Source organism: Pteronotus mesoamericanus, unplaced genomic scaffold, assembly GCF_021234165.1.
Source record: "Pteronotus mesoamericanus isolate MK-2021 breed Mesoamerican mustached bat unplaced genomic scaffold, CSHL_Meso_final contig_538, whole genome shotgun sequence".
Lineage (NCBI taxonomy): Eukaryota > Metazoa > Chordata > Mammalia > Chiroptera > Mormoopidae > Pteronotus > Pteronotus mesoamericanus.
The window spans coordinates 300,880-324,469 of NW_026555197.1; the positions used below are offsets into that span (position 1 = coordinate 300,880).

Below are 23,590 nucleotides of genomic sequence, written 5' to 3' on the forward strand. Positions count from 1 at the left end.
TTCTCTCAGGGGGCAGCCAAGACTGGCACCCTGGTCCCGGGGAGTCAGGGTGCACAGCAGCTGGGGGCCCAGAATCCTGGGTCTCAAGGAGGAGGGGACTGGATGCCTGGACCCCTGGGTCGGTCCCAGGGCAGGAAGGTGAGCAGTTCCCATAAGATCCATGAAGCCTGCCAAGAGCTGCAGTTGGGAAGCATTTATTATCACTAAGTGGCCGTGCCAGAGCTGGGAGGGGGGAGGTGACACCGAGGCTGCTACAATCAGGCCCCTAGAGGCAGCAATTAAGGGCTCATTATCAGCTGAGTGGGTGAGTGGGTGGGAGCCTGGAAAAGGCATTGGCGGGGAGCATCGCTTAGGATGTGTGGAGGGGAGGAGGACAACCTAGAGGGAGAAAGAGCGGATCTCCCAAGGGGGAAGTTGATGCAGGGCACTCCTGGGAATGACTGTGAACAGAGCTGGTTCTAGGGAAAGGGGGAGACACCGGACCGGGACCACAGCAGGCAGGGCCAGCCAGGTTGGCTGGTCACAGTCATGGCTTCTCCAGCTGGACGTCTCCAATGTGGAGGCTACCCACATCCTGGTAGGTGCCCTGGAGGCCTCGGGAGATGTCCTCATACATGGAGCAGTCATCAAGGTTCAGGCCCTGGGGTGCAAACATGGTAGTAGGCCTCAGTGTCCTGATGCCTGGCTCCCTGCCCCCAGCCTACCCCATGAGGACCCCCATGAGACCCCCAAAGCACCTGCTCCTAGCCTGTCCCAGCTCTCCACTCACCTCATAAAGATTTTCATCTTCATAATCATCCCGGGAGTCCACTCCAAACTTCATATTCTGCCATCGTTTCTGTGGGGGATTGACAGCCTCAGTTGGGGGGTGGGGGGGCTATGTTTTCAGGCCCTTCTAGATGCCAGGAGGTGCTTTATCAGAGCGAGTAAGGGATGTTGCTGAAAGCCACATACTGGGTGAGGGGAGAGTCTCTCTGGGTCCAAGCCAGTACCCTTTTGGCTGTCTCCACTGCCTAATTGTTCTCCACTAATAACAACATCCATAGTTAAGTAGCTATCGTTGCCCTATGGCCTAAAGAGACTGCAGGTCAGAGAGTCTGGGAGGACCCCCAGCCCCCATCTTCCTTGGCCTTGGCAACATCTGGAGGGCCACAGCACTTCTGGGTCCGAGGAAAGTAAAGAATCTGCACCCCCTACCCTGGGGCTGCTGGTCGGGGGTAGGGTAGGGGTTGCAGAGTGAGAACATCTCTGCAGAATGGCAATGAGGACAGCCTTGAGGGAAGACTGAGCAAGGACGTCCGTCCGAGCACCACGTGAAATCCTGTCCTGGTATTAACTTGTTTACCCTCGGTAGCCCCTGTGGGGTGGGTGCTGTCATTCTCAGTTTTAGCGGGGGCCCCTCAGACTCCAGAGCCTGGTCCCAGGTGGCTCACCCTGAACAGCAGCAGTGTCCCAGGCACCACAGCGCAGAACAGCAGGATGATCCCCTCGGCTGTGATGATGTTGTTCTTGGTGCCCTCGCCCATGTCCAAGAAGGGTCTGGGGGTCGGCTCTGTGAGGAGGGTGTGCTGCTCAGAGCCCTGTGCCCAGCCCAGCCCCAGCCCTGCCCCGAGGAAGGCCCCGCGGGAGCCCCCACTGTACGGATGAGAAATGGGTCAGCTTACACCAGTGGAGACTGAGGATGCTGGCCACGCAGGCACTGGCTCCATCCGCACTCCACAGGCTAGAAGGCCCGGAGTCCCCAGCTGCGGAGTGGTGGGACCCCAGAGCCAGGACCCGCACTCACCACGCACGCGGAGATAGGTGCCACAGGAGTGCCTGATCAGCGTGTTGTTTATTTCGACTTTGCACATGTACAGGCCTGTGAGGTTCTTTCTCGCCAGCGGGAAGATCAGCTCACCCCTGGAGCCATGGCCTTTGCCTTGGAATCGAGGGGGCCATGTGCCGTTGCCTTGGAGGATTTTCCACCATGTGAAGTTGAGGTTGCCAGGGAGGCTATTGTGCAGGCACCAGAGGTGGGCCTTGTCCCCGACACTCACCGTCACTGATGGCGGGCCCCAGTCCATCCACGGGGTCTGGGCTCCTAGGCCTGCAGAGAGGTGGATGCGTCAGGGACCGTGGATGGGGACACTGACTCCAGCCCTGGTCCCCGCAGCTGTAGTGCTCCTGGGGGGCGTGTGTGTGGGGGGGGTGGGAGTATGAGGGCACAGCTGGGGAAAAAGGGGGAGGGCGTACAGAGGACATGCAGTGTGGGGACAGGGAGCGAGCAGGTACCTAGGAGAGGAGAGAGAGAGAGACCCCTGGGAAGAGGGAGGGAACACACCTTGGGGGAGGAGAGTAAGACACCTGGTGTGGTAACATGCCCTCGAGGGGCCCCCACTCCCCTCTCCAGTGCCACCTCTTGCATTTGGATACTTGGTTCCCTGGTACCAGAGTGCCTCTACCAGGGCAGCAACTTCCACAACGAGTTTGGGCATCACTTCCTTCAGAAGGCCTTTCTTGTCTACTTTCCTAGCCCAGCCCTGCCCTGCACCCCGACACTTTATCTTACGTAATCTTCACAAAACCCTTAGAATAAGGTTCTGTCATTATGCCATTCTTTCAAGTGGGGCAGCAGAGGCCCAGGGCATGGGAGTGGCTAGGAGTTCAAACCTCAGGCTTCCTGGGCCTCCTTTTGCCAGTCTTTGGGTCTGCCTTGTCCTGTGTCTCTGAGCTCGCCCCTCATTCTCTGTAACCTGCATGTGTCAACCTGGGGGTCAGTGGGCAGTTCAGTCCCTGGGCTGGGGATTAGGAGCGTGTCTCAGCAGGGTGGGTGGCCCAGCCCGGGTGCTGTGGGAAACCCCAGCTCCAGTGCCCCAGGCCGGCCCACATGGCTGTGCTGCCTCTTACTGAGAAGGACGGAGGGAGGTGCGGAAGAAACAAGAAGGAACAAGTGGGGAAAAAGGCAGCAACCTCAGGGTCGTGGGGGTCCAGTCCCAGCTCTTAGTGTAACCTTGTGTGACCAGCTTCCTCTGTGTACTCCTTGGTCAAACAGGTGGCTGCGGCCCTGACAGCTGGTATTGCTGAGGGAGGGTGGGGCGGGTGGTGTCATGGGCACTCCTCCCCCAGCACTAGAAGGGGCTCCCTACGCAGCGGGGTGACTGGGATTCAAGGCAGTAAAAGGGCAAGCTTTTTCTTCCTTCTGAAGCTGAGTGCTCCCCCAGGTCCCCTCCTGCTCCGAGCTCCGAAGCTCAGTCAAGGGCAATCTTAGTTCCTTATTTTGACCTGTGGGACAGGGTGGGGAAGGCACTACTGGCCCCTGCCTCCCTCTCCCTCCGTAGGGTGGTGGATGCCCCTTCAATATGGCTGAGCCCCCTCCAGGCTCCTTTAGGCCTGTTTGGGAGTGTCAAGGAGACAGAGTGTCCACAGCCGCCTTCCCAGCCCCCCTCTGGCTGGCTCCTCTCTGCCCCACTCCCTGCAGCCCTTCCCTCTGCTTGCGCTCTCTCTCCAGCCTCCCCAGGTCCCCCTCCCCCACACTTCTGTCAGCCACCTACCCAGGTCAGCAGTGGAGATCAAGAGGAGGACAATCATCCCAGGTGGGGTTTTCAGGACTCCAAGACCCCCAGGCATCTTCTACCAGTGGGTTAGTTCGTCTGGGTTTGCAGCTGCCCTGGGGTACCAGATCCCACCTTGGTGGGCCCCAAACTCCACCCCACTTCCTGCCCAGCCCTGCCGGAGATGGGCTCCACTGGCCCCGCTGCTGGGCCCTTCAGAGGAGCTCCTGCCAGTGTGTTTCAGGCTGTGAGGGGAGAGGAACTGCTCCCTGCACCTGTGGTGGCCACAATTCCCCTGAGAGGAGGTTGCTTGGGTGGGGGAAAGAGGCTAGGTCAAGGCCTGGCTCCTCACTGGGTGCCTGCTGTGAACAGGCGGTCAGGGCGCTGACTCTGAGCTTTCTTAGTCTTTGCCCCTACTGGCCTTGGGCAGAACTTGTATCCTGTCGGAGCCTCTGTGTCCTCACTTCATGGGGTTGGGAGTGAGGATTTAAAGGCATAGTGCATGTACAGCACTGAACACCGCACCTGCCACATAGTAGGTGCTCAGTAAATGTTGGTTATTATTAATGCTCATGAGGAATAAACGAGGCAGGCCTCTCTATGACTAAGCAGTGGCTTCCCTTTCCAAGAGCCTTGGCATTTTAAAAACATTTTTTAAAATTACATTTTATTGATTATGCTATTACAGTTGTCCTGAATTTTCTCCCTTTGCCTCTCTCCACCCAGGACCCCCTACTCCCTAAGGCAATCCCCCCACCATTACTCACGTCCATGGGTCATGCGTGTAAGTTCTTTGGCTGCTCCCTTTCCTATACTGTACTTTACATCCCCATGGCTATTCTGTAACTACCTATTTGTACTTCTTAATCCTCTCATCTCTTCACCCATTCCCCCACACCACCTTCCCTTCGGGCAGCCATCAAAACGCTCTCTGTCCATGACTCTGTCTCTGTTCTTCTTGTTTGCTTAGTTTGTTTTTTTGATACAATTGTTGATAGATATGTATTTTTTGCCAAATTGTTGTTCACAATTGTGATCTTTTTCTTAAGTCCCTTTAGCATTGCCTATAATAATGGTTTGGTGATGATGAACTCTTTTAATTTTTTTCTTGTCTAGGAAGCTCTTTATCTACTCTTCGGTTCTAAATGTTAGCTTTCCTGGGTAAAGCAATCTTGGCTGTAAGTCCCTGCTTTTCAGGACTATGAACATTTCTTGCCAATCCCTTCTAGCCCACAAAGTTTCCTTTGAGAAATCAGCTGACAGTCTTATGGAGATGCCCATGTAGGTAACTAACTGTTTTTCTCTTGCTGCTTTTAAGGTTCTCTCTTTATTTTTAAACTTTGGCATTTAATTATGATGTGTCTTGGAGTGGGCCTCTTTGCATCCATCTTGTTTGGGACTCTCTGTGCTTCCTGGACTTGGATGTCTATTACCTTCACTGAATTAGGGAAGTTTTCTTTCATTATTTTTTCAAATAGATTTCCATTTTCTTGCTCTTTCTCTTCTCCTTCTGGCACCCCTATGATGTGAATGTTGGATCTCTTGAAGTTGTCCCAGAGGCTGCTTATACTATCCTCATATTTTTTTTGATTATTTTTTCTTCTCGTTGTTCTGATTGGTTGTTTTTTGGTTCCTTATGTTCCAAATCATGGATTTGATTCTTGGCTTCATCCACTCTACTGTTGTTTCCCTATAGATTGTTCTGTATTCCAATTACTGTATCCTTTGTTTCTGACTGGATCTTTTTTATGCTGTTGAGGTCCTTTCTAAGTTCCTTGAGCATCCTTATAACCACTGTTTTGAACTCTGCATCTGCTAGATTGCTTATCTCCATTTCTTTTAGCTCTCTTTCTGGAGTTTTGATCTGTTCTCTCACTTGGGCCATGTTTTTTTTTTTTTTGTCTCTTCATTTTGGCAGCCTCCCTGTGTTTATTTCTATGTATTAGGTAGGGCTGTTTTGACTCTGTGTCTTGGGTAGCCTAATGTAGTTGCTCTCCTGTAGGAGTGGTGACACAGCTTCCCCTATCACCAAAGCTGCGTACTTGAGGCGCGCCCTTTGTGTGGGCTGAGTACACCCTGCTCTTGCAGTTGAGCTTTAATTGCTGTTGACAGATCAATGGGAGGGATTTACCCAGGTCATCAGCTGCAAGGATTGGCTGTAGCCACTTACCATAAAGTTCCGCTGTCCAGGTGGGTCAGCTGTGCAGGGGCAGGGTGGTGGTGTGTCAATGTGGTCTGTAGCTGTCCACTAGGTGCACTGGCCATGGGGTTTCCAGGGTGGTGCAGCCAAGGTCAGCCCCCACCTGTGTTTTGCCTGGGGACACCCTGCATGAACTATAAAGCAATCCGAGATGGTTGCTACTTGTGCTGGGTTTGAGGTTCCCAGGCAAAGCTGCTGCTGTGAATCTAGGCTGGCTGCTGCTAGTGCTGGGCCTGGGGCTCACTGAGGTCAGCTGTGGCTTATTTGATAGGATTTAGGAAGTTATGGAGCATAAGCCAAGACTGGCCATTGATATGGAAAAGCAGCTTGGGTGGCCAGTAAGTTGGGTGGGGCAGAGTCTCTGGGGATCTCCAAGGTGGGTTGAACAGTGTTAGCCAGGTTGATAGAGTCTCAGATATGGCACCAGCTTGCCAGCTCTGCCCTCTATTGGGAGAGGGTTTAGAAAAGGCACAATGGCCTTTGCTCACCTTGATGCCAGTCATTTCAGTTTCTCCCTCTACAGCACTGGTGCCTTTCAAGCTGCCACCCCGGTGCTGGCGCTCAGAGGGAATGAGTCTGAGTAGGTGAGTCTGTGTATGGGTTCTTTAAAGAGGAACTGCTTGGGGCTCCAGTAGTTTCTTTCATTGTCACAGTCCCTGCTGGTTTTTGCAGCCAAAAGTTGTTGGGACTTATTTTCCTGACACTGGAACCCTGGGGTGGGAGGCCTGGTGTGGGGCTGGGACTCCTCTCTCCCGAGATATCCCTCCTGAATTTTTATCTGTCACACATGGGTGAGCGACCAGCCCATTCCACATCTGCACCCCTCCTACCAGTCTGGATGGATGAGGTTTCTTTAATTCTGTAGTTATCAGACTTCCATTTAACTTGATTTCTGACAGTTCTGAGTGATGGTTGTTCTATATTTTAGTTGTAATTTTGATGTGGTTTTGCGAGGAGATGAGCCATGTCTGCCTATGCCACCATCTTGACTGGAAGTCCTGAGCCTTGTTATTTTTAATCCAAGGGATTAGGATAATAATATCTCCCTAGTGTTGGCATGAGATGATGTTCCTGGTATCCAAAGAGTGAATAGCCATGATGAGCATTCTTTCAGTCAGCCTCCCCACAAATGGACAACCCCCTCTCATTTTACAGAGGGAACTGAGGCCCAGAGAGGGGACACTGTCACTGTCATGTGTCTGGTGTTATACAGTCTGATGGTGGAGCAGGGATTCAAAGTCACTATGTGTGTCCAGATTCCTTTGAGCATCGTTTTAGGTCAGAGGGGAGGGAAATGAGGTCTGAGGAGTGGGGGTGGGGAATGATACAAGGTTGTTGAGATGTTTCTGAGCTGTTAGGGGACCATCACACACACACATATATAAGGAAACACACAGGAAAAAAAATATATTACAGGGAGATTTTTGATAACAAAAATTGGGAGAGAAGTGAAAGCCTATGTATAGGAGAATGGATGCACACACTGTGGTACAGCCCTCTGACAGAGAAGTGCACAGCAGGAGAAAAGTCAGAATCTCACATACCTTCATGGCTGCATCTGGAAAAAACATGAAAATGAGAAGGCATGGTAGCATGATACAGTTGATTTGTTTTCAAAAGGCAAAACCACACTGTGCAGTGTTAGGGACATGGGCGTCTGTAGTAAAGGTGTAGTAGACCCAATGCTGGGGAGCGACAGCAGTTCCTGAGAGGGGTCACCTCTGGGGAGAGCCAGAGGTTGTAACTGGGAAGGGTACACAGAAGGCTTGGACCACCTCCATTTTATGCCTTGTTTTATTTTTTAAGTTGGGTGGTGGTCTCATGAGTCTTTGTTGCACTATCACATATATTGTTTTGCCTTGTAGAAAAGCAACTGTTATCCTCACAGAAGAACATGGCCTTCAAGTCATAATTCCTGGGTTTGAATCTCAACTCTGCCAATTGACTGGTCGGTCATCTGAGCCTCAGTTTCTTCTCCTGTTATCTGGGCATCTCTGCCTCGCCCTCGCCGCCTCCCCCCTCCCCCGCCCCGCCCCCTGCCCGCGCGGCCTCCCAACCTTGTGAGGCTGTGTGAGTAACAGTGTGCTTAGTACAGTTCCTAAGTCAAGTTCATCTTCTCTGGCCGTGCGGTCCTCTCCCCTTTCCTCCAGGGACCCAAGTGTTCTAATGGGACCCGCGGTGTATATAGCCGGTCATTAGCCCCTCTGTGCTTCCGTTCTTCCTTATGATCCCCTCCTAAGGATCAGAAGCCTGGAACAGGAGGCTGCGGCCCTAGAAATTCCCTTCCTTAGTCATCCGTCAGTGGCTGAGAGGGTTTCTAGGCCCTCGACTGCCCCCCGGCGGTGGAGAGGCGCGGCGGCGGGATTGCGGGTCCTCTCAGGGCTGGCTGGCCAGTCCGGGCGCCTCCACCTCCCACGCACGCAGCACCCCTGGTGTCTGGCGCTGTGCCTGGGAACCAGGTGATTGACACTGCGTTCTCATGGGAACTCTTGGAGATATCTTCAATCTCAGTCAGCAGAAGAGGAAACTGAGGCCAGAACGAGGAGTGACTCTGGGTCTCATTTTCCCATTTCCCTCGCTTACTGTAGGGAATGGAGCCTGGGGCCGGAGCCAGCTTGTCTGGGTTCAGATGCTGGCCTTGCCACTCCTCAGTTGTGGGACACCAGAAAAGCTACCCAACCTGTGGCTTACGTCCCCATCTCCAAACTGCAGGTGCTTTTTAACACCTACTTCACAGGGTTGCACAGGGTAAATGATACGTAATACTTATAGAGCGCCTTACATGTGGTAGGTTCTAGGTGTTTATTCTGTAGTTTCCAGCACTGACAACTTCTGAGCTGAGAGAGACTACAGACAGCTTCACTCCTCACCTGGTGTAGGATTCTGGTTTGATATTCTCCTCTGAACATCATGGTCTTAAAACTGGGTAACACCAATTGACTGTTTGCCAGGCGTGCTGCTCTGAGCCGAGGCACCATCTCGCTGCCGTATCCCTGGAACCCCTCAGGAGGCAGCAGCACTGCAGACAAGGATTGGAAGGCTCAGAGGGGCAGTGTGACTCAGTGTTGCATTATTACGGGCAGAGTTGGAATTTGAACTCGTTGTGTGAAATTCAGAGGCCAGGCTTCGCACTGGAAGATGAGTCTGATCTGAGGGGTAACTTGGACGGGGGCCTTGGCCAAGCCAGCTCCGGCTCAGCCTCATAGTTCTCCCGTGAGGTGGCGGCGGAAGGGCCCGTTCCAGGATCGTCCCTGTGGCTCAGCACATGTCCACCAGGAACCATTTGGTTCTGCCGCCCACACCAGGGGCCCAATCACAGGCGGAGTACCCGCCCCACTAGCGCCGAGAGCCAATCGGCAGGCAGGGCTGCAGAAGCAGCGCCACAGACCAGGAGCACAGCCCCGCCCCGCCTCCCGAGGGTGCTGCCTCTCAGCCAATGTCCCATCACAATTCTGGAGCTGGTACACCTAGCTCCATTTCACAGCAGGGACAAAGGCCACAGATAATGCTCAGTGAAAGGGAGAACCGCCCTGCCCACGTGTAGACAATGGAAAGCAGATGCTTCCCAGAACAGTTCAACCTGAGCTGGAGTCTGGGCTCTGTCCCCATCCACCTTCTTCCAAAGAAACCACTGAGCCCCAGGGACTGGCACTTCAACCCAGGCCTCAGTTGGGGCCACTGCATGGATAGCCTCTCCCTTTCGTTTCTAATTTCCTAAGAACTGCAAAGGCAGGATGTGAGGGAGGCACAAGGGCTTCTGGGTCCTAGCCCACTCACGCACCCACCTGCCCAGCCCGGGCATCCTAAGCCCCAGCCACCCAGGGGCCCATGGCTCCCCTTCCTCATGCCCCTGAATGGAAGAGGAGCAGCCAATCAAGAGACTCAGACCAGGATTACGAATGAGGCAATTTATTAACCCAGCATCATTTGTTCTAATGCTTCTTGTTGGCAGCTGCCACCTGTGGGAAAAGATGGACGAGGAAGTTAATTAAGAACAGTCACGGGACGGGTGTTTTGGCACTTTATGATAGCTACCCACTACCCAGAGGACACCAGGCATCCTGATTTGCAGTCTCACGTTTATTCATCTTGTGAGAATCCTCACAACCCCGGGGCATTTCACCATTTTACAGAATCATCAACTGGGACTCAAGGAAAAGAGTGCTGGAGTGGGATTCCAATCCTGCCGAATGCCCGGCCATACACACTGACGTCTGTGCCAGGCCCTGCTCTGGAAGAGCTCACCTTCTTCCAGGCCACCCAACTCTCAGAGGGCAACACCTTTCATTCCTTTCTGACACTTTGACTCTAGTGACTAAACAGTTCAAGGCTCCTGGGAGGACTGAGTCAATGATATAGAAAAAAGGAAACCATCCTGGTTGGTGTGGCTCAGTGGATTGAATGCCGGCCTGCGAACCTGAAGGTCACCGGTTTAATTCCCAGTCAGGGCACATGCCTGGGTTACAGCCCAGATACCCAGTTTGGGGTGGGGGGTGGGGGGTGGGGGGGTGGGGGGGTGGGGGGGTGGGGGTGGCATTCAAAAGGCAGTCACACATTGATGTTTCTTTCCCTCTTTCTCTGGAAACTAACAGTGAGGGCTGTGCTGGGGTGGGTCCCCCCACTGTTTGCAGCTCACTGAATCTTAGTAACCACCTGAGGATGTTACTCCCCCTACCAACAGGGAGACTGGCTCCAGCTGAATCAACTCTGCTCCAGGGTGTTCAGCCAGGATGGAGACCTGAGTTCTAAGCCACCCCACCTGATGCCCAGTAAGCTGGAAGAGTAAGGAGGAAACACTGAAGACAGAATCTGGGCAAGACTGATGCCCTGCATGGAAAGTAAACTATCTGCACCCTTGGGTTCCCTTCACTCCAGTTCAAGTAAAAGTCATTTCAAGAAAAAATGCTTTCTCCTGCCTACTCCCATTCTCTGACCTCCATCAGCCCAGGGAGGAAATTCTTATCTGACAAAGCCCAGGCTGGGGGAAATGCCCAGCTAGTGACTGAGGGACTCAGCCTCACCTGTCCGGCGATTCTGTCCAGATCTCTCTGTCCCTGAGGTGTCAGTTTGCGGCCCCTGGGAGGGAGGAGAGGGAGAAAGGTCATGCAGCCCCTGATGAGGGCAGGCTCTCAACCACCCTCCCCACCAAGCTGGATGTGAGCTGGGCTTCCCCGAAAAGGCACCCGGCCATGGGACCGCATGCTGCCAGCCAAGTCCCACTGACGGCCCCAATGGGCTTGCATTCTAAGGAGCTTGGGGCAGGGAGGGAGCCCCCCAGGAGTTGATAGGGTGTCATTTGTGCAAGCATTAGATCAAAAGCCCCGAAAAATCAATTGGGTAAAGTTAACGAGCAGGCTAATGAAAGCGGACAGTCGCTAAATTACCTTCCTGGAGCCCAGGGCAGTCAGCTAGAGAGGTCGGGGCGAGGCCTGGGCTGCTCGCTTTTCTGCAGAATCTGTCCCTCAAGGGGCAGGTCCAGACTGTGCAAAGGCAGACCTGGCACCTCTGCGTGGGGGGAGTGGGATGGCCCTCGCTAACTTCATTATAGGTGACTTGGCCCCAAGGCTCCTCCATTACCCCCCTCTCCCTTCCTTGCTTACCCATCCTGGTCCTTTTCCACCATTTTCAGCCCTTCGAGGGCTTGGAGGACCCGGCGGGCCACGCTTTTGGAACCTCTGCTAAAGTGACTGGGCATGACACCATTTCTCTGTCGTCCTCCGTAGATCTTGGTCATGGAGCCAACACCAGCGCCGCCCCGGAGATAGAGGTGTCGTGCTGTGGAAGCTGCGTGGGGTGCAAGGCAGACTTGAGGACCCTTCTCAGGCAGAGAATACTCTCCTCTACAGCTGAGGCAGGCTTGAGAAAAGGGCCTTGACACACAGTTCTGTGGCAACCCAATTCTGTTTCATAGCCAAGGAAGCTGAGCACACACACAAAGACCCAGCATCTGACCCCTCACTCTCACCAAGGCCAAGCCACGCTGCAGCCCAGCCCAGAATACAGGGACACCCAAGCAGTGGAGGAAGTGCCATGGCGTACGGCTGAGACTGGACCTGAGGGTCTGTGGGTAGAGTCTAGCCAATGTTCAAGCCACAGCTGTCTACCTCCACATGCCAGAGGGGCAGGAGAATGGAGAAAGGACCCACTGCCACTTGAGTGCAACTCTGAGCCCTCAACCCCCAGAGACTGCGGTGGGGGTGGATTTCAGCACGGGGCTGAGATCCCATGCAGTAGATTTTCTCGATCTGGATTGTGCATCACCCCCTCTGTGGACTTGGGAGGCTATTGTCCCTACAATGGTTTGGGTAAGTCCCTGGTCCACCCTGTCAGCCTCCTTCGAAATGTTCTCACTTGTGTTTATGGGGAGCACTTGTCTATGAGGCCCTGTGCACCTGCTTTCCATTTTCTCCCATGAGATACTGGCGGCCTTAGGAGCTGGCCTGAGGGTGGGCCCTGGCAAGTCACCTACCCTCATCCAAGAACCAGGAATAACCATCTTGCAGATGAGGGTAATTGTGAGGATTTCATGTGAATGTGTCAAGTGCTGTTGTCCTTTACAGAAAAGGAAACAGGCTCCAGAGGGTACTCACTGGCCTCTTGTCACACAACTCTGGAGGGACAGCTCCTCCAGACTGTTCTGGTTTTCTCCCTCAGCGGGCCACTGAGGTTTAAAGGAATTAGGGCTGAGGGGCACAAGTGCCCCGACTTCAGTCATCACCTGACCCTGCCTGGCTGGGAGACAAAGGGCAGGGACTCCAGGCCCCCCCAGAGGCTAGTGTTGTAACTATTTACTGCTAAGAACCAGATGCCAAGCCATGTCCATGACCCTCCAGTGTTACGAGTTGGGGAGGGGCTGAGACTGACCGGTGAGTGGGTCATAACTTCCCTCCGGCTGCTACTCTAAGAGAGCTTCTCTCACATCACTTGTTCCCCATCCTCCCCTGCCCTCATTACCGCGACTCAGCCACGGGTGGGCTTTGGGGGTCACTCAAGAGTGCAGCCTCTCTGTGGACTCACCGCCTCTGCTCACTTACAAACCACTCTCCTTGGTCCTTCCTATCCCGACCTTCCCCTCACCCTACCCTCTACCCTCCTGCCCTGCAGGCACCAAGCTGCCCCCCCCGCCCCCGCAGGACTAAGAAACTCACTTAGTTAAGTCATCACCCACAATCTTTCTACCAGGAGTGACATCAGTGGACAACTCTACCCTCTAAGGCCAGTACAAATGCCCAAACACCTACTGCCGCCCCTGGCCATGTCCTGACCCTGGGTGGAGATTAGCTTTCTCACTCAAGATGGGTGGAGGACAGCCCCAGGAAGCGGGTAAGATGAACAGTCCTAAGATGCCCAGAAGAGGCTGCCCACTGGAGACAAGATGCTGAAACTTGGTCTCACTGAGCTGCGACCAGCACTCTGACCAGTCCCAGCTGGGGCTCAATATGGAAAAGGTGGCCCAGCCCCGAGCTGTCCTGTAGACAGTTTCAATTTCAACTCTGCTCCTCCTCAGCTGTGTCAGCATGCCTACTTTTTTCAGGTTTGTGCTTACTTGAGTAGTGACTGGCAGGCAATACTCTTTTATAAAGCCTGTGATTTTCTTAAAGGGGGGCACGTTGGGTTTAAACTTTGAAATTATCTGGTGTGTTGTCAGATGTTATAGGCCCTCCTGTCACCCCAGTTTGTGACAATTATCTTCCTGACCTATTAGGATGGAGAAGATTATTAACATCACAAATTGAAAGCTTTAACAGTTGAAATACTGAGTTCTACAAAAGACTGACCTCTTTTTCCACTCTCCTCTCATCAGCCCTTGAGATACAAGTCCTAGCCCCACCTTTTGAAGTGGAGATGTAACCACACAATCCCCGCTGGTGTTATAAGGACCACAGTGAGCTAGGTGCTGTCACTAATGGCTCCTTCTTTGGTCCCTCTAATGGCCCTCTGCTCCTTGGGGTGGCAACTTGCCCCTCAATTGTGAAGGAAAGACCACATAGGGGCCCCCACCCACTGTAAAGCCAGTCAAGGGAGAGCAGATGCATGTCCCACTAGGTGGGACACACAGCACTGAGCGCATGGCTGTCAAAGCAATGCTTTGCCAAGTGTCTTCACAACTTAGCATCTCAACTGCTGGTTTTAAGTTTAGATTAGTGGCTGCATCCTGACCTATTTAGACAAAGTGGGGGAAGGAAGCCTCCCAGATGCATTTTGTTCTTGATCCTTCTCTGCTAAATTTCTAAGGTGAAAAATCACTTCCCTGACAATGGTGCACCTCTTGACTTGCTCCTGCAAATGTCTCCCAGGCCTTGTTCTTTCGACTAACACAACATGAGTTAGGCACCGAGCCCCACGCAGAGAATGGACAGCTTAACCTACACCCTACAATAGAGTGCACTCAGATAACCCAACTAAGCAGCTGCTCACTGACAGATACCTAGGTAAGACACAGACTGGATTCTCACCTCACTCTCGAGTAGGCCATTTTAAGTCAAGATCACAAGGCTGTCCAGAGCCACACTGCACCACCCTCTGCACAAATGGTCTTTCCTTGCTACCATTCCTCCCCTTTCAGCAAGTCCCCAGTCTCCTGACACAGGTTTTTTCTAGCCATACCTCACTTCTCACCCTACCCCGTACACCACGGCCTGGGGATTCCATACTCCGGCAGCTCTGCCCTTCTAGACCACCCTCAGAAGAGCCGTACACATCCTCAGAATTTACACCCCTCCTCACTTCCACTACCCTAAAACTGAGGGGGTGGAAGAGGCCAAACCCCCATAATCCAGAAAAAGGGAAAAAACAAAAAGCACAGATCCTGCTCTGCCCTTCCAGGGCCACTTCACCTGCCTGTACCTGTTTTCTCTTTGGCAAACAAGAATCTCCTGCAACTCCAACTTGTCCAGAGTGTAAGCTGATCGCTGGACCTAGGTGGGAGCCCTCTATACTGTATTGGCAAACTTCTCTTGTAAAAAGCAAGACAGTTAATACCTTAGACTTACAGATCATATGGTCTGTCACAACTGCAACTCTGCCTCTACCTCACGTAAATAGGTGGATGTGGCCGTACACCTAACAAAAATGTTCACAACAGACCTTGGTGTAGAACCATCACTCTATGCCCACAGGGCAGCTGGTAAAGTATGGTCAAAAAGGAAGCTTGGAAACTCCAAGGGAGACCAGAAGGGTAGGCAGAGGACGCACCCCAGTATGAGACATTGGTGAAGGGGCATGGCAGGCAGAAAGGGGCCACAGCAAATGAGAATTACACACTGTCTTGACGCACTTTCCTGTTAATCTCTCCCCACTGAAAAATAAAGTATGAAATGCTGCCAGGAAAGAGTTGGAGCCCCCACTCCCCATCCAGTGACGACAGGGAGAACTGTGGCAATCACTAACTGGCAGACCCCCAACATGTTACTTAATGTCTCTGACATCAACTATAAAAAAAGAGAAAGCATTAGTCCTGTTAGGGAAGTTTTTGATAGGTACAGATTAAAATATGCATATATATTCACCTGACCACACCTGACCAAATGGGAAAAGCTATCGGATTCTTTCTCCTAATCTTAAGAGCCAAAGCTGCCCTGACCTACCAGCTCTTGAGGCACTGCCCAAGAACATCCAGGACCAGGGAGCCTTGCTTCTCAAGATGAGTGATGGGGTGGTGGTTCTGTCTAGGCCCCAGCACTTCTGCATGTCCAGGGAAGTCAAGTCAGCTTCCCTTCACCAACTCTATTTTCCTATTAAAATCACAGTGGTGGGTGGGTAGATATGCCACCTACCTTTCCCACCTCACAAAGCTGACCTTTTAGTCCTCAGGGGTCAGAGGCTGTGGCTCAAACTGGCACCTGTGTCCAGTCTAGGGTCTGAAACAGAGCAGACCCCACAGACATCTAATCTAATGCATGAGTGTACCACCAATCTGCAAAATACATGTTCTGAAGTGCTGTGCAACTTGTACCCAAGGCAACTCTCCTCTGTTATTCTGAAGTTTTATCAATCTCAAGACCCTGCTTTCCACCAATTTCTCATCCGAAGACAAGCTTTGGCCAGGATGGGGCCCCCACCTCACAGAGGTGGAAGGTTGGGAGGGACAGTTTGGAGAAACTTGAAATGTCAAGAACAGAGGGCTAGCACTGTGAAGTTAGGGGCTACACTGTAATCCTTCCAAGTTATTATTACTGGAAGATTAATAAGAAAGGGGGCTGGCAAATGGTCACAGGCTGACCGTTAGGTTTTCTTCTGAGCATCTGGGACTCGCCAGATCCCAAACCACTTAGGAATAACTTGCTAGAGACTGGGAGACAGCTAGTGTGATGATATGAGCAATAAAAGACAGCTGACTTTTCTTCAATGATTACTCTGCAACAGGCAAGCATACTTTAAAGCAGTTTCTCTGTGTTAAGCTCATCTGAACCAACAATAATCTGCATCAATACAGCATTAACCCCATTTTAGAGATGGGGAAAATGAGGAACAGGCACATGGAGGCCACAAATTGTGTGTAGAGAAGGACCTGAATTCAAGGAGCCCTGACCTCACAGACAGAAAACAAATAAATGCCTGTCAACAGAACAAACCACCTCTAAGCAAAACATGGACACTCATTTGTTCCTGGGTTTCCCTTGAGGATCACAGGAAGCCACAGGTCCTCACACAAACCTCTTACAAACTAAGAGAGATTCAGAGCATGAGGTTAATGAATGCCACACAAAGCATACAGTGACAGCCAGAGATTTCTGTTCTTTTACAATATTGGGGGGGGGGGGGTAAGAGCTCAGAAAGGGGACAGATACATGGCCTGTGCCACCATCACCCAGCCAAAGGCCCTAGTTCCTCACCAGCTCGCGTGTAGAACCAGTTCTCATCGTAGGGGGCAAGCTCTTTATGCTTGGCTAGCTTGACAGTGTCCACCCATTCAGGGACTTTCAGCTTCCCGGACCTGGAAACCAATACAGCAACAAGGTATAGTACAGGAGTCTCCACCCCCCCACCCCCATCCCCTTCCCTCAACAGCACTGTCGGTTAACAGGAGCCGGATGTGTCCCAGAATATAATTAAAGAGGCTGAAACTCGAACACAACCCGGGCCTCTTGTAGAAAGGGTGGACTCCAACTGCGACCTCCAACAAGTTTCCCCTACCAGAGGGCGGCACTGCGGACCCAGGGGTCAGGCAAAAACCACAGCTTCCACTCACTTGGAACCCCTGCCCCACACTCACTTTTTGAGAAAGGCTGCCAGAGCTCTGACGAACTCCTGCTGGTTGACGTCTTTTACAGTAACTCCGGGCATCTGCGAGAAGGACCAAGCATGTGAACACGGTAACTGGTGGAAAGGACCGAAAGGGGCCCAACGCGACCTAAACCGCTGCGCTCCCCTGACTTCCACCCGCGTTTGTGGAGACGCTGTATGACCATAGTCCCTGGTTCTGGGACTCACCGCACTCTCGGCTCGGCTGCACACCAGGCCCAGTCTTGGTTCCCGGACCGCGCCGAGCCGGCATGTCCGGGCCTGCCGCTCGCACGTGGCTGCGGCTTCAGGGGGCGGGGCGACGCCGCACGGACACTTAAGAGCTCCAAGGCAGGCGTATCAGGTTGGGTTGTAGGGTCCCGACCACCCGTGCCCTGCCCAGCCCAGAGCTCCCTCCTTACCGTGCGGCCTCCGCGCTGCCAGCCAGGGGAAAGGGAGCAACGGGGTTTCCCGGGCGCACAAGTCGGGCGTCGGGTCTCGCGAGAATTCCAAGAGCTCGCGAGAACAGGGTTCGACAAGGCGGTCCCGCCTATCTCAGGGCGACAGGGACTTCGCTTCCGCCGAGGTGGGAGGGTGTATAGTGAGGTGGTAGGAAGGCAAAGGAAAAAGCTAAGGGGCCGGACGTAGAAGCCTATTTCTTCCCCGTCCCTCCTTCTCCTGGAGCGTAATAGAGGGAAGAGAGCGTCCTTGTCTTGAGCTGGGGAGAGCTGGTTTCGTTTGCGTTGAGCAAAATAGCAGTGGAGGACACTGTGATGGCGGAAGTTATGGAGAGGGTCGGTGGACGGGAAAAAAAAATACCTAGCCACTTCCGTTGCGCCGGGGGGCGGGGGACGACCCTCCCCTCTTCTGAGTGGAAGCGGCTTCACTGGTCGGAAGTGGGGATAGTGAGGGCGGAACTGTGATGGGGAACCTAAAGGAAGTGCTACAAACAAATGTGTCCACCGCCTTTCCCGTTTCGACCACTAGCACTCGGGAGAGCAGCAGAAGGAAGCCCCACCCTTCTTAGGGCGGAAATTGCTTCACTACATAGCCCAGGCTGGAGGCAGGGAGGAGATAAGGGCAGGGACAAACAGGCAGAGGAGGGACCTTGAGAGGAATTAGTTCAGCTCTGCCTCCTAGTGCCTGAATCTGTTCACTGAAGTCGCTACCCTTACTTGCCTTTTTATGTTTATCTACCTTACTGACCTGTGCAGCTTCAGGCTGTCCATTTCCCCTGTCAAGTCTTAAGTCTCTCCGTTAAAAAAAGGGAAAGAATTTATTAAATGAAAAAATGAGGGTTTTGTTTTGTTTTTTTTTTTTTTTTTAATTTAGAGAGAGGGGAATGAGAAAGAGTGGGAGAGAAATATGAATGTGTGGTTGCCTCTTGCTGCGCCCCCGGCCCACAACCTGGGCAGGTGCCCTGACTAGAAATCAAACCAGCAACCCTCGGGTTCGCAGGCTGGCACTCAGTCCACTGAGGCACACCAGCCAGGAAAAAAAAGGAAAGAATTTAAATGCAAACACCGAGATCCCAATTGTTTATCTTTTTTAAGTGACTGCTTTTGAACTTGGTGCATCACATACAAATTCTATCAACAATTTGTGTGTGTGTGTGTGTGTGTGCGCGCGCGTGTGCGCGCGCGCGCCTCCTCAGTGCCAGGCACAGGTAAATATTATGTAGTATTATTACAGGCATACTCGAGTTTAATCCTTATACAGTTCAAGAAAAGCAAGACACACCAATGGTTTGATGAAACTGTTAGCTTGCTGCAAAAGTGGAAACACTTAAATGTGTGTAGCTATTGTCTTACGCTTAAAAGACTGAGCGTTTAAACCATCAGAGCGAACAATAATTTTTTTCCACAGTGAGATAATGTTTATGCACAATGTCTTAATTATTAAGCCAATATGTTATACCAGTATTTGTTATAATTAAAACTAAGTGTCTTAGTTGGTTTAGGCAGCTGTAACAAAGTATCACAGGCTGCGTTGTCTTGTAAACAACAGGAATTTATTTTTCACAGCTTTGGAGGCTCAGAAGCCCAAAATCAAGGCGCCAGCAGATTCGGTGTCTAGTGAGGGCCTGCTTCCTTGTTCACAGACAACCTTTTTTCTGTGTATGTGGTCATGGCAGAATGGGGGAAAGGAAGCTCTCTGGGGCCTCTTTTATGAGGGCACTATGAGGACTCAACCGTCATGATCTAATCACCTTCCAAAGGCACCACCTCCAAATACCATTACATTGGGGATTACGTTTCAACATACAAATGGGGGGAGGTGGCACAAACATTCAGCTTATAACACCAACAATGCTTCTAGCATGATAATATCATGTATTTATATTAGGGCCTTTTCATTGTAGAATGTTGTTGAAACTTATTTTGCATTGTTTATAAAACTTGAGGATAGTTTTAGTATCCCAGATTTCTCCCCCAGAATCAACACGTGTGTTGAATTTGTATTTGTATCCATGTGTAACTATAAATGTCCATATACTAGAGTATTTTTTGTGTTTATTTGCTTATCTTGGGTACTTATATTCAATTTTTATACATTTCTGATGTACATTTCTAATATTAATGCTGAATCATTTAAACTTAATTCTCTTGAGTCAATTCACTGAATATTTAAAAGAAAAAAAAGGAAGAGTTCTCCAGAGGAACTGTGTAGTGTCTCATCAAACAAAGGAAGAGACAGGGTTAATACAGGATTTGGGGAAAGGTGAAGCTTAGGTAAAATTTACGTTAAGCAGTTTTCTGATGGACTCAAAGCAAAGCAGGTTTTATAGAATTGAGTCAACATTATGCCAAGGTGGAGAAGAAGACTCAGGGTCCTGTTTCCTTGGAAATTACAAGGTTAAGATAAATAACACAATGTTATCTCTTGAAACCCCCCTCTGAAACTCTGCACCTGAGTTTTAAGTCAGGACTCCTTCTCTGTGTCAAAGTGACTTAGACCCTCTAGGCAAAAGTGAGATGTCCCTTTCTGACAATTGTGATTTCAAAGAGGAAACTTTCTGACAGTCTATGATTTTAGACAACATGGTTTCTCAGACTGTGTCCTTGGCATTAATTTGCGTAGGTGTTAGTTTTTACAGGTTTATAATCTTAACAACTCTGTGAGGTAATTACAAGCCAGGCAACTGAGGCTTAGAGAGCCAAGTCACTTGACCAAAGGCAAGGTTAAAGCCTGAGCTGGGATTTGAATATACAGCTGATGACTGCTCTGTCTCCTTCAGTGACTCTGTCAACAGAGACTTCAAAAATGGTTTGAGGCTGTGGTACATCCTGGCAATGGAATACTATTCAGGACTAAAAAAAAAAAAAAAAAAAAGGAGCTATCAGGCCATGAAAATACATGGAAGAAGCTCTGATGCATATTACTGAGGGACAGAAGCCAATCTTTTTTTAAAAATTGATTTTAGAGAGAGAGAAAAGAAGAGAAGAGACAAGAGAGATTGGTTTGTTGTTCCACTTATTTATACATTCATTGGTTGATTTTTGTGTGTGCCTTGACCAGGGATCAAACCCACAACCTTGGTGTACCAGGACAACACTCTAACCAACTGAGCTACTCAGCCAGAGCAACAGAAGTCAATCTTAAAAGTATATTGTATGATTCCAACTATATGACATTCTGAAAAAAAGCTAAATTATGAAAACAGAAAAAGATGAGTGTTTGCTAGGAGTGGGGGAGGGAGTAATGAGTAGGTGGAGCACAGAAATTTTAGGGCTGTGGAACTATTTGGCATGATACTATAATGATGGGTACATGTCATTATATTCGTACATATGTCTAAACCCACAGAATGTACAGCACCAAGAGTGAACCCTAACGTAAACTGCGGACTTGGAGTGATAATGGCATGTCAGTGTAGATTTATCAGTTGGAACAAATGTACTCCTCTGGTGTGGATTGTTGTTAACTGGGGAGACTGTGCATTTGTGGGGCAGGGGATATGGGAAATTGCTGTACTTTCTTTTCACTTTGAGTATGAAACTAAAACTGCTCTAAAAAATAAACTGTTTAAAAAATGGTTTGAGGGCAAGAAGCTGTTCATATTGTGATGAGGGAGAGAGGTGGCATCAGAATGCACTAACTATGTAGGAAAAAAACCCTATTGCTAAGAAATCAGACAGAATGTGTGTTCTTAAGTCATTTATTCTGAGCCCCCAGGGGGGAATGGAATGCAGGTCCTGCCCTGTGCAAGTACTTATTCTTGGATAGGGGGATATAGTTGGACAGAGATGGGCAGAGCTTAGGCTGATCAGACTCGTGGAAGAACCGGCAAAGGGCTCCTAAGGAATGTAGAGAGCTCTGCCTGAGGGGCTTATCAGATATATTAAGTTAGATGAAAAGGATGAATCTTGCTTTTGGGAAGAGCTCAAGATCTCATGGGGATCTATGCAGGGCATGTCTATGCAAACATATGTTGGGGGTTGCAAACCAGCTATGCAATAAGACGGGGGGCGGGGGGAATAAGGACTACGTGGACTAGGCAGTTGGCATCTGAGTAGAAACTGGATGGCGATGGCTGTTATGATGTCAGTTCTGCATTGGACAAGGAGAGTGATCAGAACTAGATCAGGTTCACAAAGGGCTGAAATGAAAGGAGCATGGAGTCCCAAAGGACAAAATGTGAAATGAGTTCCTGAAGTAAAACCTGGTGGCTGGGAGGGAGAAGCCTTGTTTGGAGAGACAGGAGCGGGGTGGTACTCCAATTTTGGAATCTCGTTTATTTGTTTTGCAGAATGTCAGGATGGTGCATGAAGGAAGCTTAGAAGAGATATGCCCTGTTGAATGGACCAAAACACCCTTCTTTGCCCTGCGATGGGAAATGGAAAAGAGGTGGCATATGAAACAGTGCTTACAGTCCATTGGCTGTAATCTCTAGGGGCTGGTCAGAGGCCAGGAGCCCACTGGCTCCTTACAACTGCAGGTGAGGGTTGCTCCACCCAAAGAGGCAGGGACATAGGAGCATGAACAATTCTTAAATCTGCCCTTTTCCCCCAAGCTGACCTTTGCAGAACCTATGCCCCCTCTCTCAGGCACCAGTGGGGAAACCCTAACAATTTGACAGACATATATGCCTAGCCAGTGGCATGAAAAGCCCAGCCAGGTCTGGCAGTAAGGGGAGGTGAGCTGCAGAGAAGGGCTACTTCTAGCTCCTCCTCCCAGTCTCCATCACTTTTTCTTTTTTGCTCCTTTCTAATGTCACCCCAAATTATACTTTCTCCTTTACTCTTCCCAGCTGCGGGAGCTTGGTGTACTGGAGACCTTTGGTCAGTCCCGAGTAGCAGGGTCTTAGCCAGGTTGCAAGTTGCAGTCCTTCCCTCCTCTGTGGTTATGTGGGCTTGGTCACTGGAGAGCATGGCAGAGCATGGCACAGCAAGGCTTAGGCAGGTCTATCAAGACGCAATTGTATATCTAAGTTATAACAAGAGGAGGGAAGGAGGGTATGAGGCTAACTTTCCCACTTTGAATTTCTGGCACTAAGTGGTGCAGATTTGTTACTCTGTAATCTGCTAGGGAGTAGTCCACCTTCCCAAGGCCCCAAACAAGGAAGAACAATTTATGATTGGATGCCATCATCATCAATCATCTTGAATAAAAAGAGAGGTTTAGGTAACATCAGGAAAAATAATCAGTGATCAGGCACATCGCTTGAGCTTTCTGTTTGAGCTTTCTAGGGGTGGGCATGGGGATGCGGGTCTCCAGGTCTCAATATCTTTGGAATAGCTCACCAAATCTTCATATATTTGGAATGGTTCAAGGAGAAGGACTTGATAGCAGAAGACCAAGAAACAAATGTAGGTAAGATCTCAATATCACTTAAGGATATATTGAGTTAAAAAATAAAAGACTTTTTGAAAGACCTTTGGGACTCCTGTCTCTCTCCTGAAGTCCTGAATCGTGCACTCTGTTTTATAAAAGTTACCTACTAATTGATTTCAGGCCTGGCAAGGAGAAGAAACTTCTCCCAATATTTGCCTAGACATTTTCCCTAAAATACTTGGGCAAGTCACTTCATCTCTCTAAGCTTGTCCCTTTATTTGTGAAATGGGTGTAATCATGCATAGTTTACAGAGTTGCTGTGAGGGTGTATGTGAATCGCATACAGTGGGTAATCAGTAATAAGTGCCTTTAACCTTTTATAGGTCCTTCAAAACTTAAGTACATGAACTTCCCTAGTTCAGGCAAACTCTTAATAATGACTAATTTGATTCTTCCTGTCCTTCTTGGGCTCAGTTTCCCCATTTGAAAAATATTAGAATAACATTAAACTGGCATTCCATTGGCCAAAGCTGGCCTGAAGACCTGTTTTGTTTGGCTCACATAAGATTTAAGAAAACTGAGCCAGCATTTGAAAATTAAAATGTTTTACACAGAAATCGAGTTTTCTAGCCCTGGCTGGTGTGGCTCCGTGGACTGAGTGCCAGACTGTGAAGCAAAACGTTGCTCGTTCGATTCCCAGTCTGGGCACATGCCTGGGTTGTGGGCCAGGATCCCAGTAGGGAGCACATGAGAGGCAACCACACATTGAGGTTTCTCTCCCTCTCTTTCTCCCCGCTTTCCCCTCTCTCTAAAAATAAATAAATAAAATCCTAAAAAAATTAAGAAAAAGAAATCTAGT

At 50.4% G+C, this 23,590-nt stretch overlaps 2 protein-coding genes across 2 annotated transcripts; both read right to left on the reverse strand.

Moving 5' to 3' along the window:
* Positions 1 to 188: 188 nt before the first annotated feature.
* On the reverse strand, positions 189 to 3,654 carry CD79A (CD79a molecule). Its single transcript, XM_054579500.1, has 5 exons — positions 3,534 to 3,654; positions 1,787 to 2,089; positions 1,434 to 1,552; positions 770 to 838; positions 189 to 640 (listed from the first exon to the last, which is right to left on the reverse strand). Exons 1-5 carry the CDS (start codon positions 3,607 to 3,609, stop codon positions 527 to 529), a joined length of 681 nt encoding a protein of 226 aa, XP_054435475.1. The 5' UTR covers positions 3,610 to 3,654; the 3' UTR covers positions 189 to 526.
* Positions 3,655 to 9,626: 5,972 nt separating this feature from the next.
* RPS19 (ribosomal protein S19) lies at positions 9,627 to 17,469 on the reverse strand. The gene is made up of 6 exons (XM_054579501.1): positions 17,379 to 17,469; positions 16,949 to 17,019; positions 16,569 to 16,669; positions 11,334 to 11,517; positions 10,755 to 10,809; positions 9,627 to 9,692 (listed from the first exon to the last, which is right to left on the reverse strand). Exons 2-6 carry the CDS (start codon positions 17,017 to 17,019, stop codon positions 9,666 to 9,668), a joined length of 438 nt encoding a protein of 145 aa, XP_054435476.1. The 5' UTR covers positions 17,379 to 17,469; the 3' UTR covers positions 9,627 to 9,665.
* Between the last annotated feature and the right edge of the window lie 6,121 nt (positions 17,470 to 23,590).

What these genes read in the sequence shown, in the direction of transcription:
- RPS19 (XM_054579501.1), bottom strand. Translation starts at nt 17,019, where the DNA reads ATGCCCGGAGTTACTGTAAAAGACGTCAACCAGCAGGAGTTCGTCAGA. An exon ending in CTGGCAGCCTTTCTCAAAAA is followed by an intron (nt 16,670 to 16,948) that starts GTGAGTGTGGGG and finishes ATTGGTTTCCAG; the next exon opens with GTCCGGGAAGCTGAAAGTCC. An exon ending in GTGGAAAAGGACCAGGATGG is followed by an intron (nt 10,810 to 11,333) that starts GTAAGCAAGGAA and finishes CCTCCCTCCCAG; the next exon opens with GGGCCGCAAACTGACACCTC.
- CD79A (XM_054579500.1), bottom strand. Translation starts at nt 3,609, where the DNA reads ATGCCTGGGGGTCTTGGAGTCCTGAAAACCCCACCTGGGATGATTGTC. An exon ending in CACCTATCTCCGCGTGCGTG is followed by an intron (nt 1,553 to 1,786) that starts GTGAGTGCGGGT and finishes CCCTCCTCACAG; the next exon opens with AGCCGACCCCCAGACCCTTC. An exon ending in GGACACTGCTGCTGTTCAGG is followed by an intron (nt 839 to 1,433) that starts GTGAGCCACCTG and finishes AATCCCCCACAG; the next exon opens with AAACGATGGCAGAATATGAA.